Source organism: Agelaius phoeniceus, chromosome 3 (assembly GCF_051311805.1).
Source record: "Agelaius phoeniceus isolate bAgePho1 chromosome 3, bAgePho1.hap1, whole genome shotgun sequence".
NCBI lineage: Eukaryota > Metazoa > Chordata > Aves > Passeriformes > Icteridae > Agelaius > Agelaius phoeniceus.
In genome coordinates, this window is record NC_135267.1 from 49,807,577 (window position 1) to 49,826,185 (window position 18,609).

At 39.3% G+C, this 18,609-nt stretch overlaps 1 protein-coding gene across 3 annotated transcripts in view; it reads left to right on the forward strand.

Annotated features, from left to right (window-relative positions):
- DSE (dermatan sulfate epimerase) overlaps positions 1-13,107 on the forward strand; it is a 34,325-nt gene extending 21,218 nt beyond the window's left edge. For all 3 annotated transcript variants that reach the window (XM_054630117.2, XM_054630118.2, XM_054630119.2), the window contains 4 exons: positions 3,085-3,338; positions 7,043-7,282; positions 8,337-8,544; positions 10,053-13,107. In XM_054630117.2, coding sequence (XP_054486092.2) covers positions 3,085-3,338; positions 7,043-7,282; positions 8,337-8,544; positions 10,053-11,814 — 2,464 coding nt within the window. In that variant the 3' untranslated portion in view covers positions 11,815-13,107. The remainder of the gene's footprint in view (positions 1-3,084; positions 3,339-7,042; positions 7,283-8,336; positions 8,545-10,052) is intronic.
- Positions 13,108-18,609: the final 5,502 nt, after the last annotated feature.

The window sequence follows — 18,609 nt, forward strand, 5'->3', positions numbered from 1 at the left end:
TTATTTACTTTGGATTTGTTTGTTTGCTTTTGTAAGATCTGATACCATTAAAGGCTGACAAGGCTAATGCAGCCTTGAGGTAGAGGTTACTTGCTGTAATCAGACACAGTAATTGTGAAGCTGAAGTTCACACTCTGTTATGTTCAGTTTTAGTCTTGAGTAGCTTAGAAAGTAGCTTGTTGTACAGGACAAAGTGTGGGCTTGTTTTTACCTATCTTTGTATAAATACATACCACTTTTCTTAGTAGTTAACAGCTAGCTCTGAAAACACTTTATTCACTTGCATTCAGTGCACACCTCTGGCTCTGTGCTTTCCCCCAGTTTATCAGTCAGGCTATTTACCAAGTCTGACACTGGGGAGATGCATTTGAAAAATGAGAACATCATTTAGATACAAATCCATGTAATGTTTGCTACTCGATCATTCTTCTTGTGAATAATTTTCCACGTTTGGTGTACATTGCTTGGTTCCCTTGAAACTAAGTTAAGAGGAGTAGCACTGATTTATAGCAGCTGAAGAGTTGTTTCTTCAAAAGAGCTTCACCTTAAGAACAGATGTTGACTGTGGGTTTATGTATTTAGAAATTAGGATCTTTAAATAGTCATCTTTAATTTTCCCTATTACTTGTGTGAATCTCCTCTGTGAAATTTTATGCAAGACTTAACTGTACAGAAGTGCAATTTGAGGGGTGTTATGACAAAATTGCTTGTCTAACCCAAGCTGGGTAACTGTGTCAGTATGTATGATAAGGGTGCCTAACATAAAGGTTTTTACACAGAAAGGCTGTGGGGTTTGTTTTGGGGTTTTTTTTTGTTTTTGTTTCTTTCCTGAAGAGATCAGGAGCCTAAATGCAGTTATAACTTCTCAATTTATCACCTCCCATGTAGAAGACTGCTTTCTATTTTGTCAGAAGCAGTGTCATGGAGACTATTATATGCTCTTACACGGTAGAATTTGATGTGGTACTCTGTTAGAAACTAAACATAAAGTTAGCATACACCTTAACAGTGAAGGTTATAATAAATCAGTTCCACTGGCAAATCCCATTTTAAATTTAGTTAGGTAAAGATCAGGTTTCAGCACAATAGGTTTAAGCAGAATCTAATTAGGAGCTTGTGTGTTGTTAAAAAGATACTGAACTTTGAATTAAATTTTTTAAATTAGCTCAAATTCTTTCATTGGACTTTTCTTCCACCCTAATGTATAGTTTAGCCTCAAACTCTTTGTAATTGTTCCAAGCAGATACCTTTAAAGTGAAATTCCCTGTACCTATTTGAACTCTGATTTCTGAATATGCAAAGGTTTAATGAGACTAAAAATACCTTGGAAATTAGAATTCATGATATAGCTGATGAAAGGAATTTTTCTGTGTCAAAGGATTCCTGACAGGAATCATGGTGCCAGAGTGTTGCATATAATTGGCATAGAATGTAACTTTAGTTTTATGTATAGGATCAACAGCATTTTAATAGCCCTTTCAATTATAAGGAAAGAGGAAGAAGCAGAAATAGAGAATTAATTGAGATTGACGAATAACCAGATAACTCAGATTGATTATTTAATTTAAATCTGTGAGACAAATATTTAATTTAAAAAAGGAAAAAAGAATGTTTAACTTTACTGCAAGCAGAATATGGAATCAAAGCTGAGAGAAGGTGAACAGTTAAAACTATTGATCAGAAATTCATCTGATCAAAAAGCATACAGATAGTTTCTTTACATGACAGTATGAATGTGCCAAACTTGAGTTCTTCCAATGATTTAAATATGCTGAAATAAAAATTAAAGGTCTTTTTTTTTACTTGCACATGATATCTTTTACCATCATTGCAGTGCCTTAGGCTGACGCTCGTAATTTTTACAGGCTTTATTAATGCATTTGGAATGCCAATAAATGCTTCTGCAGCAGAACTTCTTTGGTTTTATCTTACTCTTTGGGGATTTTTTTTCTCATCTCTTCACACTGCTGCTTACACAAATGAAGATGAAATCATATTTGTCGAGTCATGAAGTAGTTGAAACTGGAATGTGTGTACCTTCAGGAGCACAGCATCATTTCTACTGATTGCAGTAGGACACTCATCTCAACAATTTTGATTCATTTCTGTAATAAAAAATAGATTGCAAAAAAAGTGAAAGAGGAGAACATGAAAGCATGAAAGCAACTGATGATTTTTCAGTTTATAGGAGTTTACTTTCACTATGTATTCCTTCACATTTTCTTTTTCTGTAGAACTGTGGGCTGGAACTACTGTAAGTACTGCAAAACTAAAGTCATTGGTACACAAGGTATTCTTGATTTAAGAGGAATATTTTCTCCATACCACCTATATTATGAATTTGCTTGGTAAAAATGTACTGTTTTTCTAAGTTTGGTGTAATCATTGGACACAAGCCAGTAGTTCCTAGAAAATAATTTTTGAGTATTGACAGCATTTTACCACTTTTCTTTCTTATCATTAAAAAACCCCAGTGTTTATTAAGAATGTTAATTCAAGCTGTAGTAAAACTAAGTTTCCTCTTCTCAACTTCTGTCCTTGAATGCATTTGGGACATGAAAAAACAGTGTAATAAGTTGTTTTATTATACTTGCTGTAAAGACAGCTTTAGTCTCATAGGCAACATTTATCATCAAGTCACTCCTTTGGAAAAGAAAAAAGATCTGTTACAGGAGGTTGGAGGAGTATAAACCATGGCATATTACTTTATCAAAAATTATATTAATCATTCTTCAGATGAATAGATTCTATTTCTGCACAATCAGTATTCTACCTATCTTTCTCCTAGCAAAACCCAGAATATTTCAAACATTTTTCTAACATTTAGCAACTTAATCTTTATAAAAAAGATTTTGAGCTTTGAAGATTAATGCTGTCCATACTTAGGATGGGGAAAAAATAGTTTAGAGACTTGGTAAGTAGCTTACTACTGTGTTAAAATTCTAAAATATTTGTTGAACATTTAACAAATGTTCAACAAACATCTAATGTGGGAGACTTAAAGTCATAGACATATCACAGTAGAGTAAGGGGGAAAGCTAAGTAGGTGAAACTCAATTAATTGCCGTCTTTATTTTTTGACAGGCTAGTGAAGGATGCCCCCTGGGATGAAGTACCTCTTGCTCACTCCTTGGTTGGTTTTGCCACTGCTTATGACTTCTTGTACAACTACCTTAGCAAGATTCAACAGGAGAGATTTCTTGAAGTAATTGCCAATGCCTCGGGATATATGTACGAAGCATCATACAGACGTGGATGGGGCTTCCAGTACCTTCACAACCACCAGCCTACCAACTGTGTGGCCCTGCTGGCTGGAAGCCTGGTTCTGATGAATCAAGGTATGTGCTAAGCCATAGGAATGTTTTTTCTAAAGTCTATCAACTCAAATCAGCCACTTAAGCAGCAAAGTTCAGGATTTGATAAAAATGCTTCTTAGTGTACAGCACTATTGGGTTTACTCTTTTGCTGCTTAGTAAAATTTAATTTAGTGAATAGAACAAAAATCTGTGGGCAGATGTACAAGTCATTATGAGTATGTGTATAAGTTCAGTTCTCTAAGTGATTCTGAAATTCTTACCTCACAGTTTATAAGAGTTAAAAATCCCCTTGTGTACAGTTTGTCCATCCTGATTCATGGACAGTGTCTTTCAGAGTAGATCATCAATGCAGAATGATGCTTGGCTCCTTACACAAAGCATTGTGAAAGTCAGCAGTCAGAAACACCCAGTGCTCTGACCTGGGAGCCAGACAACAGGATAGCCTGGAATTTCATCCAAGGCTTTTGTCCTGTCACCTGGAGGATCTGCAAAAGTGTAACTTTATCCACCCAAGTGTCATAGCTTAGGACTTTTCTTCCCAACAGCCTTTTCTATGGAGATACCCGAGGCTGTACTTTTTTTCCTCTGAACTCTGCTATTGCACCCCACAACAAGCATTTGTGCCTGGTTTCCTCTTCTTTGCTTCGGGGGCATAAAACCATCCTTCGCATTTCCAAGGTGAATACTCTGGCCAGTAGCTTTTGCCTGCTCTGTCAAGGGGCTGTCCCTGTCCTGCTGGAGAATGCAAGTCACAGAGTGAGAGAGAAAGCAGGTGAGCAATCTTGACTTTAAACCCCAGAGGTACTTCAGCTGAGAGATGGAAGTCATGGAGCCAGCTCGCGCTTTTATAAGAATGAATCCATATTTCATCAGGTAGTTATTTTATACGTGCTAGAAGTATTTTGAAAACATGATTCCCAGTGGAATTACTTATGCAGTGCAAGTCCAGGAAAATCTAGTTTCTGGATGCTGATGAGCAGCCAAGCTGCTCAGCCCTGCCAAACAGAGGCACATCTGCACATCACTGGAGCTTTCAAGTGCCCAAAGAAATGTGACAAAAAACTGTGGCACCTACTGTGTTTGGAGGGTCATTTTTTGCTAAGTGCCTGTCAAAACAAACACACTGACTGATGTGTATATGTTGAAAAGCATCAAGAGCATGTGTGGAAGTTATTCCCTATTCTCCTGTCTTGCCTTCCACAAATTGAAGACTCAAAGCCATGTTTATTCAGTGGGTTTGCTAAATTTCATATAATTCCATCCTTCCCTAAGCCTTTGTTGGAGCAGAAAGCTGGCAGTTTGCAAGATAATTCTGCTTTTCATTAGGTATAGACCATAAGTATGCCTTGTGTAAAACAATGAAGGCATCACAAAGCTGGGCAATATTTTTTTCACTGAAGTGATGGTGTTTGAGGGGAAGAGGAAGGAAAAAAGCAAGAAACTAATGAATTCTTGAGCAATTTGAAAATAGTAATATTTCAAATGAAAATAGGTCAAAACAGACTTTATATTTCTAAATTTAAATGCTGTTGTTTTGATGTAGAGAAACTTTTTTTTTAATAGCAACTTAAATGAGGTTTTTCTGTTAGTCTAAAATGAATAAAAAACCAAATTGTAATTCCAATATGAAAGAAAATAATCTGAAGGAGAAAAAAAAGAGGGAGAAAAAGAATGAACATGTTATGCTTCTGTAACAGATACATAGCAATTGCAAATAATGTATCCCAGTGTAGACCTTTCTCACAGAAGGTTTAAATTCCAACTAGTAAGTTTAAACACAATTCAGCTATTGAAGCTTGTAGACACTAAACAGCCAATTTCAAAGAATGTAAATGTTTCCAAAGGAATGAAAGTGAAACTAATTGAAGTTAATTCTAGGCACGTGCATATGGCAAAGTCTTTGTATTTAAACACTCAGATGTTCAAAACAGAAACTTGAGTAAGGCCTCGATATTAATATAGATACCTGGTTTATATACTGCTAAATTTAGGTGAGATTTGTTCTGGTTTGTCATGTAGCCTGACAGGGTGTTGAGTCTTTTAATTTTTTCATTTCAATGCATTCTTGTTCTTTTAGTGTACTACAAGTGTAGTGTTATAGCATAGATGTACCTGAAGTAAACAGAACATTAATGCATTACAATGGTAAAGGCACTGTGCTGAACAGTGTGCAAATCGCATTCTTGCAGCAGTCAAAAACTAGCTTCCCTTTTATGTCACAAGGGAAAACAGGAGTGGAAACATTCAGGATTTTATTCTGACAGACCACTGTGCTACCAACTCCATGAAGAGTAATGAAAGAGTGTCTTAGTGGCTGGGAGTGAAGTGGAAGTAAGTAGTACCACTGCCACTGTTGCTCAGGCCTTCCCCATCACAGTTTTCTCTTCAGCCAGGTGTTTAAAGTTTTGCTTAGACACTGCTTTTTTGCTTTTTGCTTTTTTTTTTTTTTTTTTTTTGTCACTGTTAACTGAACAGGATTTGGCAGCCTTGGCTGGTAGGATGCCTGAATTACTCATCACTCTGCTGAGCATAAATACAGTGTTGGTGGCAATGGGATGAAACACTCTGAGTAACAGGATTGACTGTAGCTCCTACTCCCTTGGCCTGGCACATGTGCTTCATTCAGCAGGCACTGCTTCACCACGTAGTGAGGTGTAACATGTGCATGCCAGCTGGGCTTTGCTATAGGGTGGAGTTAAGTCTGGTTCAATCTGTGTCCAGACACTTTGAACTGGGAGAACACTAAGCTGCCATGTAGAAGCACAAGGCAGTTGATGTCTGTTTAGTCCTGCCTCTCTTGCTACTCAATCCAAAAAGCCTTTCCTCTGCTGGTTTCCATATGCTGACTTCTGCAATACATAAGTGCAGCACTAAGGCCCTCATGCTTGTGTTCAGTGAAAGCAGACTGGCACTGAGAAGGTTTCTTGTGACCTCTTCCCAGGTCTTGATTTGTGTAGAGCAGACCAAAACAGTAAAATCTCTGAAATGCTTTTCTTTAGAAAAACTGAAACTGCTCAGGGCTTGTATATCTGGAGGCTGAGAATTTATCTGTTTGAAAGATTAATTTTATTCTGGAACTGAGGAATCTACTTTTGGAATTATGCATGCAAAACTCTTCCAAAATAGCTTTTATTCGGATAACCCTTTAGGTTGTACAAAAAACTGAAAATATAAGTAGAACAGAGCAGATCTTAAAATAGAGCATGAGTTAGCTCATCGTCATATCAGTTAACTGCTGCTCAAATGTGAACTTTTTTACTTTTTTAGTCTGTCTGGATCTCCTTACCATGTTGGTGATCCTGCCAGTGCAAAATGACCGATCAGAATTGTTGCATTATTGGAGCCCTCTACTGGGGCCATTGGTTTGTTTACATACAGTTTTAATTTGAAATGCAATAAATAGTCTTGGTTTGGTTCTTCCCTTTTTTGCATGTCCTGAATGTGTTCAGAAAATTTTCTTTTTAAGTTGTAAAGTATAGCCCCATATTATTACAAAAAAAAAAGTGTTTGATAGATTTTTCCATGCTCATGTGACCTTGCTTTGCTGTATTTAAATGCAGCATTTTATTTTTCACCCTAGTACAGGGATGCTGCAGCAGTAGGTTGTATTATAGACCCCTGGACTGCAGATTCCTTGCTGTGAAGGATCCCACTGTGGGAATACAGACAGCACCATCTATGAACTGTTTTGTTGTAATTAGTTTTGCCATTGTCATTTCTTTCAGGCTACCTTCAGGAAGCTTACTTGTGGACCAAGCAAGTGTTGGCAATCATGGAGAAGTCAGTAGTCCTGCTGCGGGAGGTCACAGATGGCTCCCTCTATGAAGGGGTGGCTTATGGCAGCTACACAACCAGATCACTGTTTCAGTACATGTTTCTTGTCCAAAGGCATTTTGACATCAATCACTTCAGCCACCCCTGGCTCAAGCAGCATTTTGCATTTATGTATAGGACTGTCCTGCCAGGTAGGTCCTTTGGGTGAATGAAGATGAATCTCTTTATTTTTGAAGCAGCAATAAATTTCATACTTTAAATAGGCCATTTTAAAATAGCACTCTACTTGGATATTTTTCAAAATAACCATTTCCTTGGATTTTACCTTCAACAGTTATCAAAAAAGTAACAGCCTTGTTTATCACTGCTTCTAAATGAGGGACACTTTCCACTAGCACAGGTTGCTCAAAGCCCCATCCAACCTAGCCTTGAACACTGCCAGGAGTGAAGCATCCACAACTTAACAGCCTGTTCACCTGCCTCACTATCCCCACAGGAAAGAACCTCTTCCTCATATCTAAACTAGGTCTACCCTCTTTCAGTTTAAAGCTGTTACCCCCTGTGTTGCTTATTTGCAGGACACTTCATTAGGAACTTACATTCCAGGTAAAAAAAAAACTTAGATAACTCTCAATTAGCTTACTTAGCTAAATAACTTAGCTCAAATTCCAGGTAAAAAAAAAACTTAGATAACTCTCTTGGAACCCCAGATCTACCCATGTAAGGGGGGCTGAATGCAGCCTTGGTGTTGCCAGCACATGCACATAAGGAATTGTGCTGACTCCATGTGAGACCTCAGGCATCCTTCGGGAAGAGGTTCCTAAGAGCAAAATGAACTCACACTGATAGTTTCAAGGTGAAGCTGATTATTTTGTTCTTTGGGGGCACCTCTGGTTTATTCCTTTGCAGAGTAGAGATTCACATAAAAACATGAAAACTGTAAAGGGAAAGTTACCTTTGCCAGACCTGAGTGAGGAGAGGAAGTGGATTACGTCTTACATTTTGTGTAGTGCTTTGGCTGTCCATAGCCCAAAGCCAAAGAAGAAAGGTGAATATTCAAGTTAGCTGCAGAAGAAGGAAACCACTCCTGTGTAACCTATTTACGGCTCATTTACAAGCAGGTCTATAAGCATCTGAAAAGGCTGCCTCTGTTTCCACCACTTGGCTTCTTGGCTATACTGGCATGCTCTTCAAAAGCATCTTTGTGTGCTTATTTGTGCTTTCTCCTTCTCACTTTTCCCCAAGGGTTCCAGAGAACTGTGGCCATCGCAGATTCCAACTATAACTGGTTCTACGGGCCGGAGAGCCAGCTGGTGTTTCTCGACAAGTTTGTCATGCGCAATGGCAGCGGGAACTGGCTGGCAGAGCAGATCAGAAGGAACCGAGTGGTGGAGGGCCCAGGCACACCATCCAAAGGGCAGAGGTGGTGCACTCTCCACACTGAATTTCTCTGGTATGAAAGGGAATGAGTGGGCTCAAAGGGAACCTGGCAGCTGTTTGCTGTTAGTGTTAATTCATTATCTTTAGATGTGCACCGTAGAGGCCGGGCTCAGGCTGTCCGTGTGCCACCCAGGGTCAGGAGGCACAGAAGAACTTCTTCATTTAGCACAGGTTGCCACAGGGAGCACCCTGGTCTTGTCCTACATCTGATTTTATGGTTTCTTTCCACTGTCTATTGCTTTCATAGAATACAGGCCATTCCAAAGGAACTCAAAATTTCCCTGTATGTAATCTTTGTTTAATTTGGTCTATTCTAATGGGATTTAATCCTGTTGGGTTATTTTATGATGAATTAGGTGAATATTTAAAGCATAAATTTTCATTCAAAAGTTCTGTAAAATAGTATAAACTTTCTTTTAAAAGTTAAATAATCCAAGCTGTAAGGCTACTGTTAACAGGATTTGCACACTAATTAGCAAGTTATGCTTGGAAAAAATGCCATGCTAGATGGATATTTTCCCATGTAATTTACAGTTATGCTAACTTCTATGTCAATCTTCTTAAAGTAAGAAATTAAAAGACTCAAGAAGCTTTAGATCTACATATGAATTCCCTTACTTTGTGGACATAACAAGTATATTTTTGAGGAGTGAGTGTAGCTCTTTCTCTCTTGCAAGAAAAATCTTATTGAATATCTGTTGGTTTGCCCTTATGATGTGCACATTAGAGTGCATGTTTCTTAGGCTCCAAGCAACCTTCATCTTCTTATTTTCAAAATACAAAATATGTTTTCTACAACCTCATCCCATCGCTGTTTTCTCCTGTCTCTTCATGGAAATTCTGTGACTGTCTAGGGCCTGCCAAAAACTCCTGGTTAGTTGTAGGAATAAATCTGATTCTGGAACCATCTAACAGAAATGTTAGTGGGCTTAATATGGTTTTGTTTATTTTCGTTGCTTAAAAACAATGCCAGAAGGTTTTGGTTTGGATTTTTCTTGTTTTAACTCCCACAGATAAAATTGTAATAATTTTACCCTTTTCTAGAATTAAAGCTTCTTTTTAAACAAAATGTCTTATGTCTTACAATTCATACAAGAAAAACCATGAAATTTTTTCTTCAGTCTAGTTTGAAGAAAGAAACTAACATACATTAACTGTGTTATAGTTGGTAGTTTTATGACTATCTAGGACAAAACATGGCTAGTTTGAAATTAGTGGTACTCTTATTTTTGGGCTGCAAAAAGACTGCTTGCTTTAAATGCAGAGCAGATGCTTTCAGCTATTGTTCTGTAAAAAGCACACAACAAATTTGTATAGGGATTAGTATGATGAATAATATGAATAATAATAATAGTATGATGAATAATTACAGCTATATGATTAGGAAGCATAACTGTGAGCTTTATATTGTTGGCTTGATCTTTCATGTAAATAGAGAATATTTTTTGAATTTTTTACAAGTGCTGATAGTGGAATCAGTGAAGGGATTTTTAACCCAATTTTTCTCATCTTTTTTTGCAGGTATGATGCAAGTTTGCGCTCTGTACCTCCACCAGACTATGGAGTTCCTAAGCTACATTATTTTGAGGACTGGGGAGTGGTGACTTACGGAAGTGCTTTGCCAGCTGAAATCAACAGGCCTTTTCTTTCCTTCAAGTCAGGAAAGCTGGGAGGACGTGCAATATATGATATTGTTCATAAGAACAAGTACAAAGAGTGGATCAAGGGGTGGAGGAACTTTAATGCTGGCCACGAACACCCAGACCAGAACTCCTTCACTTTCGCTCCCAATGGTGTACCTTTCATAACAGAAGCTCTGTATGGGCCAAAATATACTTTTTTTAATAATGTGTTGATGTTTTCCCCTGCTGTGTCTAAGAGCTGCTTCTCCCCATGGGAAGGGCAGATTACAGAAGACTGTTCCTCAAAGTGGCTTAAATATAAACATGACTTGGCTGGAGACTGTCAGGGACGAGTGGTTGCTGCCATGGAGAGAAGCGGGGTGGTTTTTATCAGGGGAGAAGGAGTGGGTGCATACAATCCTAAACTGAAGCTGAGAAAATTGCAACGAAACCTTATACTTCTCCATCCCCAGCTTCTCTTGCTAGTGGACCAAATCCACCTAGAAGATGACAGCCCTCTGGAGGCAGCGACTAGTTTCTTCCACAATGTGGATGTGCCTTTTGAAGAAACAGTTGTTGATGATGTCCATGGGGCCTTTATTAGGCACCGTGATGGGATATATAAGATGTACTGGATGGACGACACTGGCCACAGTGAGAAAGCCACCATTGCCTCGAGGATGTATCCCCGGGGCTACCCCTACAATGGAACAAACTACGTGAATGTAACGACCCTGCTGCGGCACCCCATCACGAGGGCCATCTACCTTTTCATTGGGCCCTCTGTGGACGTGCAGAGCTTCACCGTGCGTGGAGATTCCCCGCAGCTGGATGTTTTTGTGACCACTGGTGAGCATGCTTACGCCGTGTACCTGTGGCCCATTGAGGATGGCTCCCGCTCTGCCTTTGCACAGGTTATTGCAGACCGCCAGAAAATTGTCTTTGACCGAGCCTCTGCCATCAGGAGCTCCACAGTGCCAGAAGTGAAGGACTACATAGGCATCGTGGAGAGGAACCTGCAACATTTTAAGCCCGTCTTCCAGCAGCTTGAGAAGCAGATCCTGTCTCGTGTACGCAACACAGCCAGCTTTAGGAAGACTGCTGAGCGCCTGTTGAGGTTTTCAGATAAGAGGCAGACAGAGGAGGCCATTGACAGGATATTTGCAATCTCACAGAGGCAGCAGCAGCAGCAACGTGGCAGAGCAAAGAAAAACAGAAAGGTAGCCAAAGGCTACAAATTTGTTGATGCCGTTCCTGACATTTTTGCACAGATTGAGGTAAATGAAAGAAAAGTGCGACAAAAGGCACAGACTCAAGCACAAAAAGAGTTGCCTGTAGACGAAGATGAGGAAATGAAAGATCTTCTGGACTTTGCAGATATCACTTATGTGAAGCACAAAACTGGGGTGTCAATCAAAGGCCGATCAGGGCTGGCACAGATGGTGGCGACTGCTCGAAGTGCCCCATCGATATCAGCTTCTTATACTCGCCTCTTTCTAATTCTCAACATTGCTATTTTTTTTGTCATGCTAGCAATGCAGCTCACTTATTTCCAGAAGGCCAAGAGACTGCATGGCCAAAGATGTCTGTATGCAATACTTTTAGTAGACAGCTGTATATTATTGTGGCTGTATTCTTCCTGTTCTCAGTCACAATGTTAGCAGAAGACCTCTACTAGTTGACCAGTTTATGGTCATATATGTCTATGCAAAAACATTAACCCTAATAGGGCCAAAGTTTATATCTTCTTTTTTTTTTATCTTTTTTTTTTTTTTTTTTCTGAAACATTCCAAAAACATCTGGGGAAAGATTGTTTTCAGACCAGAAGAGATTAAATAATAGGGCAAGCAATTAATATCTCAGAAAAGTCAGTACTTAATAAGTACTCCTCCTTTGTGTTTTGAGTTGGGCCTCATGTCTGAGGGAATGTTGTGCTTTGTTCATTAGAGTTCAGTAATGTAAAGTTGTAATTAATTTTTTGGTGAGATGAACCCTCTTGATAGGTTTGTTTCTAAGGTCTTTTTTTATACAGAATTTGATTTGCATGTAGTGAGTTTTCATTTCAGGCTGCTAGGGATGTCTCTGCACATTCTCCTAAGACGAGGACAACATTCAAACATACCTATACAAGGCAGATCTTAGCAGCAGACTTCATTTCTGTCTGCCAAACCAAAGAATGGCTCAATATGGGACACCCCTGTATCATTATTGCAGACCCTTATGTTGTCCCATCTCTTACATGCTTTACAATCTGGCACAGTGGGGAAATGACAATCATGTCAGTGCTTGCCAAGTGAGGGGCACATCACTAGTAGGTAGTAGCAGAAGGCAAATATGGATTTAACTCAAAGTAGAACAGAATGCAATTCTCAGGAAAATAAAACCATTTCTATTTTAGCCAAGTGTAGGCTGTAGAGTGCTGAATTATGTAGGGTCTTTTCTCCATTTTACAAGGCAGGGTTTCAAGAAAGTTTTCTATAGTTTGAAGCACATCTTAGTAGGGAAATAATGTCCTAGATCACTGCCCTTCCATATGTAATTTTAAAAATACAAAGAACCAAAGTAATCCTGTGGTAACCTCAGCAACTGCCAGTATGGAAAAGTATGTATCAAGGAAGTATTTATTTTTTTCTTTCAAATGGCTAGAAAGAGGACAGTTAAAATTTTGTGAACAGCCTGTTCTCTATAAAGCACCAGCAAGGGTTCTGCAGGCTCTTGGTGGCCCCAGGTCAATTATTTGGGGATTAGTGGTAAATGGAATCATGTGGTTTATGACAAAAATAAGTTTGACATCTCCACATATATTCCCCTCTGGTCATTAAACTAATTTCAAAAACTCATAGCTATTTGAGAGAATTGAAACTGTGGAATTGGGGCATACCTGTATGTCTTTACAGAAAAAAAATTCTTCAGTACCTTTGCTAAATAAAAGCATTATAATTATCTCTATGGAAAAGTTGGTTTTCTTTTATTTAAATATTTTTCCTGATAATTACAGTAATTATGTTCATCAGTACTTGGTTCAAACCACAAACCTTTGCTTCCTCTTCTTCACGCCATTTAGATGTATCTTATTTACATTACTCCTGTTAAGCCTTCTGCAAGTCTGTGTTTGGAAATGTGATGAGCTTTTCTTGTCTAAACATCTTCAGTGAATAGGTCAGAATATTTTCACTAGGTTCTGAGTCAGTTCAGAGCACTGTATTCACATAAATAAGCCCTACTGCAGTCTCCAATGCCTGGATTTATTCAATGAAATTGGCTACATTTTATCTGAGCAAAGATTTAGGTACCCAGTTAATTTCTGATCCATGCATAGTGTCTGGATTATGAGAGCCTTCAGACAGTAACTCAGCTCACCAAAGGCTTTGGAACACCTTCAAGACATACTTTCCCCTTTTCCCTGATTGCAAAGGACATGTGGGGTGGATAATGGTCTATTTCAACTCACTCACTTTGTTTCTTAAGGCAAAGGGAGCTGAGCCTGGGGACTATCACCCATACAGCTCCAGTTGTACCTGCTGAAAGCGACTATACTGTGACAAGCTGTGGATAACTGGAAATCTCTTTATTTCTGCCTTTGCACTGTGATGACATAAACACATGCCAAAATAGCTGTTGGCTTATGTTCCATTTTAAAGACACTGTTAGTTTTCCATTATTAGGTGATACTATTATTTGTCATGAAACACCAAAAAAATCAAGAGTTTATTAAATGTCTGTGCACATTTCCCCTGTGTCAATTTGCTGTTGCTTTGAACAAGCAGAAAGCCACCCTGTAGTCTAGAAGACTAAGAAGTGCCTGCAATTCTTTGCTGTGTAGTGTGGCTCTAAGTTCTAGCATGGGATTTGTGTAGCTGTCAAATGAAACTGCAGAGATCAGCAATTAAGGTATGGTTTTGCACGTTAGCTCTCATTTACACTATGCTTCTCTGCACTGTTCCAGCAGTGCCAAGGGAAAGTGGTGGCTGCAAGAGCTGCCCGTGCTCACAGCCAGGTCTTAAAGCAGCTTTTAAAGCAGACCAGCATTCAAACGAATGGTGTGTGTGCAATGATACTGTAAAGGGAAATGAAATGCAGCAGCCTGACCCTCCTCAGTGAGAGACCAGACCCATTTCAGCAGAAAGTGTGCATCCAGGAGTTTTGTAGCCTGTGCTTGGTTTGCATCTGTGAAGGATTTATGTGTACATGACTGTCATTACTTGCTGCTCTGAACTCCACTTGCACAGATGTGACTTTGATTCAGATTGGGCAACTAAAGAAGCAAATTAAGCCTTAATTGTGTTGACTGTCTTTTAGATATGAAAAGAATCCTTAGTTATTCTTTTCCAGGCCAGAGCCTTTAAAAAGGCTGTCTCCAGTGGTTCTGTTTCCACTCTTTTTTTCTATTCTTGTCTCACTCAGTCCTTGCCAAGGACTGTAACTTTTTGTGATTTTGATTTTGAAACAATGGAAGAACAGATTGTTCAATGCCATCAATAATGTGGCATGGGCAATCGGGTGTTGGCTAGATATGTCTGTGTCACAGAAAAGAAACAGTTTGAGGCCTCAGATGGAAGGACCCTGAAAAATTCAAGCTGCCCTTGCTTCACTAGGAAGTGTTGTGAGGAAGAACAGGTAAATGGGATCAGCCCAACAGCCCTACTGGCTTGTGGGAGGGCTGAAGAAAGATGGTGTTCCTCCACACTTGATTATGCAGGACAGAATGCTCTCCTTGCCTTTGCATCCTTTGTCTGAGCTGTGCAAGAGAAGTAGCCTTGGTGGGCTCTGTCTGTGGTAGAAGCATTTACCACTGTGTTCATCTAGGCTGGGTATACTGAACAACTTCTGAAATGCCACCGTATGGCACCCAACAGCAAACTTAACTTTTAAGTGGAGTAAAAAAACTGAGGTGTTTCTGGCACATGCCTCTGCTCCCATTCTTATTCTTCTTCTTTTTCATTTCTGAAAATGTTCATTTTCTGCATCTCTGGCCACAGGAAAAAGTGGCTATCCAAGAACTTGATGTATGTGGATGGGTTCCTGTGTTCATCTGAGACCCTGCTGACTTCACTCAATTTCTCTTCAATCGCTGCTCTTCAATCATGCGTGCTTCATTTCAGGACTGCAGTCTAATTTAGTCTAAAGTTAATTCACTGTATTCTGAACAAAGTGAATGGCAATTCAGCCCACAGGTAGTGGTGTATATGTTTGAGGGTGGAAGTGGAATCTGGTTCTTAGATTCTTTCAATTATTTTTTTGAGTCCAGCCAAAAAATGTCTATCTATGTTATATACATCATTGTGACTCAAGGAAGCAAAGGGAAAGGAGCACATTACTTCATTTCTTAAAACTTGTAAGATGAAAGCTTATTCTGAAGAATTATGTGTCTGAAATTCTGTTAGTCTATGTATTTTCCACTGATGAAAAGCATTTTCTTGGTGTTTGAAACCATATAGAATTCGGAAAATAGCTGTATTTCTGCACCAGGACATTGCATTCACATTTACTTGGTCTGCAAAAGGCTCAGTTGGGATCATAAATACTTTTGTCTAACTTCAATCCCTTTGCTCTGTCTAGTCTGTTAAAATCAGTTGGGTAACTTGAGGCTGGTAAGTCAGACTGAGCTAATGAAGCCAAGATGTCACTTTCTGTCCTTTCTTGGCAGCTGACTCCAGGAGCTCTTTGCAGCAGAAGGCCTATGCAATCTAGTGCTGGATATGTCTGTACTGTCATCAGAATAGAGACTGTTTTCCAAACAAGTTCAACCTTGAAACAATGTCAAAGCACTTCAAATAAGAGCCCTGGACCCTCTCAAGTAAGGAACAAAATTATTCCATGCTTCAGACAGGCAGGAGACTGGACACAACTATACAATATATGAGTGCATTCCTTCAGCATTTTCCCCAGATGCTACCTTTCCTGCCAGGTTCTTCAGGCTGATAAAGCATTCAGAACATTTATGATGATTTTCCAGAAATTTAGGACGCAGAGAAAAATTGCTAGCTGAAATGAATTGTGGTATAAGACATTTGTGACTTTTTTCCCCTTTGACTTGTGTCCAAAACCATCAATGATTTTACTGGTTTCCTAACTGACCCTGGGACAATCAAGAGTAAACCTGTCCCACTCCAACCCCCAGGGCTCTGTTACTGTGAACAATAATCCACAACAAGTATATATGAGTTTATGACTGTCCCCAAAATATTGACATACATTTTTTCACCAAACATTCCATACTCAGTCTAGTTTCATACCTACCTCCAGTTGGAAGGCATTCTTCAAGGAGGTGGAATGCTTCTAAAATCACGAGTATAAAACCCCTGGTTTCCCACTTCGTCTTTGTTAATGTAACATGGGAAGCAAGGAATGCCAGGAAAGCTGGGCACATTGGATATGCCTATAGGAAATGCTAGTGAAGAAAACTTGAGGAGGACTGGGACATGGAAATTTCACTACACTGCCATGCTGCTGTGAGAGTAAGCTAGATGAATTCACCCTGTGGCAAGAGGGAATAGGTGATCAGCATATGCATTTCTTTCTATCCCTAAAGAACTGGACTGTCTTTGAAAGGAGGAGCTGAACTCTTTGGGACATGTTAAGGAAGACCAAGTTTCTCCATGACCTAGTAAAGATGCTACAGCATTTATAGTTGACCTTTACTATTAATTGTAGTTTAGAACTGTATTCACTTCTCTCATGCTTGTCCTTTTTTATATGGCATGACCCTTATTTTGATCAAGTAAAGTAATCGTATTCTTTCACTTACTAAGTTTGTCGTGGAGTTTCCTCTGGTGGACCCAATTGCAGGTTGGTAGTAAGGGGAAATGGGCAGAGGACCAGAGTCCCTGAAAGGGCAATTGAAGAACTCTGCCTTTATGGAAGCTAGAGGAACAGAAGATGATCAATAACATAGCTGCAAATGCCATCATGACAATGATGATGGAGTATTTGAACATTGCAGAATAAATGAGGGCAGACCGAGAGACTTGGAAAGTTACTGCTAACATAAAATATAGGCAACTGGGAATATTTTCTCCTTATGTCCCATATATCATTCTTTCTTTTTGAATCATATCTTCCCATTTAAAAAAATGGAAGTGCACACACAAGTGCTGCTGAGTGTAATAGAGTTCAGCCTTTAATACAAGCCAGACATGGTTACCAGAGAGCCTGACAGAGCTTGTACAGTAGTGGTGAGCTGAAACAGCTTGGGTATTGTGTAGCTAAGGATTAGATTGATTAGAAAAAATATATGAGCAAGGGAGGTTGAGGATCAGAAGCCAGAAACTTTTCATTTCTTTGACAACTTTGAAAAGGATAGGGTCTCAATTCTTGGGCTGCATTACTGTTAAAAAAGTCTCTATAAGAAACAAAATTTTAGCAGCAAAGGAACCTGAAATGGGAAACTGGAAACAGTAGTGTACTACCATGAACTAAACAGCTAATTAATTTGTTCAAGTTTGAAAAGAGAAAGAATAATTAATTGTTTGGAAAACTACAGAGCATGTTTTGTAGCACATGGTTAGCCACCATTAGGACACACATACGCCCTCACAGAGTGGAACAGATCATATCTTAGGACAAGGGTGAATGCCCTTAAGAAAGAAGGCAGATTTAGATTAGATATCAGGAAGAAGTTCTTTACTGTGGGGGTGGTGAGGCTCTGGGACAGGTCATCCAGAAAGGTTCTGCCCCATCCCTGGAAGTGTTCAAGATTCAAGACCAGACTGGATGGGCCCCTGAGTGCCCTGGTCTAGTGGAAGGTTCCCAGCACATGGCAGGAGGGTTGGAACCAGGTGATCTTTCAAGTCTCTTCCAACCAAGACTATTCTATGATTCTGTGACTGTGAACTCTCAGCTATGCAGCAATTCCAAGGCAGCAAGGTGTGATGGTATAACCTGAAGAAGGCAAGGACGCACGGAATATAAAACATCTATAATAAGAGCATAGAAATATTTTGGCTTTAATGTGCTTCAATTTGCAAAGTAATTTTATGGTGTTTCATTTACCATAGTAAATGAAAAAGACTGAATTTTTCTTTCTTAGAAAGAAAACTAAACTAGTTAACTACCCAGGGTGATTTAGTCTTAACTATAATCTGCCTCACCAAGGCTACTTAATTTCATCATAAAACATGATAACTTCTACCTTTCTAATCCTATGCTTCTATCATATATTTTCATATACGTTCAGCAAATATTTGCCACTTAATCTGCAGACAGCATTAAAGAATCATACAGATTTGTTCATGGCTCATATAGACTGCAGAAGGAACAGTAAAACCCTCGTGCAGCTGGCTGCTGTGGGACATTTGGACTGGGTCACAGGACCCTCCCTGTACAGAAATGAGACATGTAGTAGACCCACAATGTTAAAAGAGCAGCAATAAATAATGGCAAGGGACAATTAGTGCCATGGCTTATGTGACTCTCTACCAGAGCTCACCCATCAAAGCCTCCTTCAGAGCCATGCT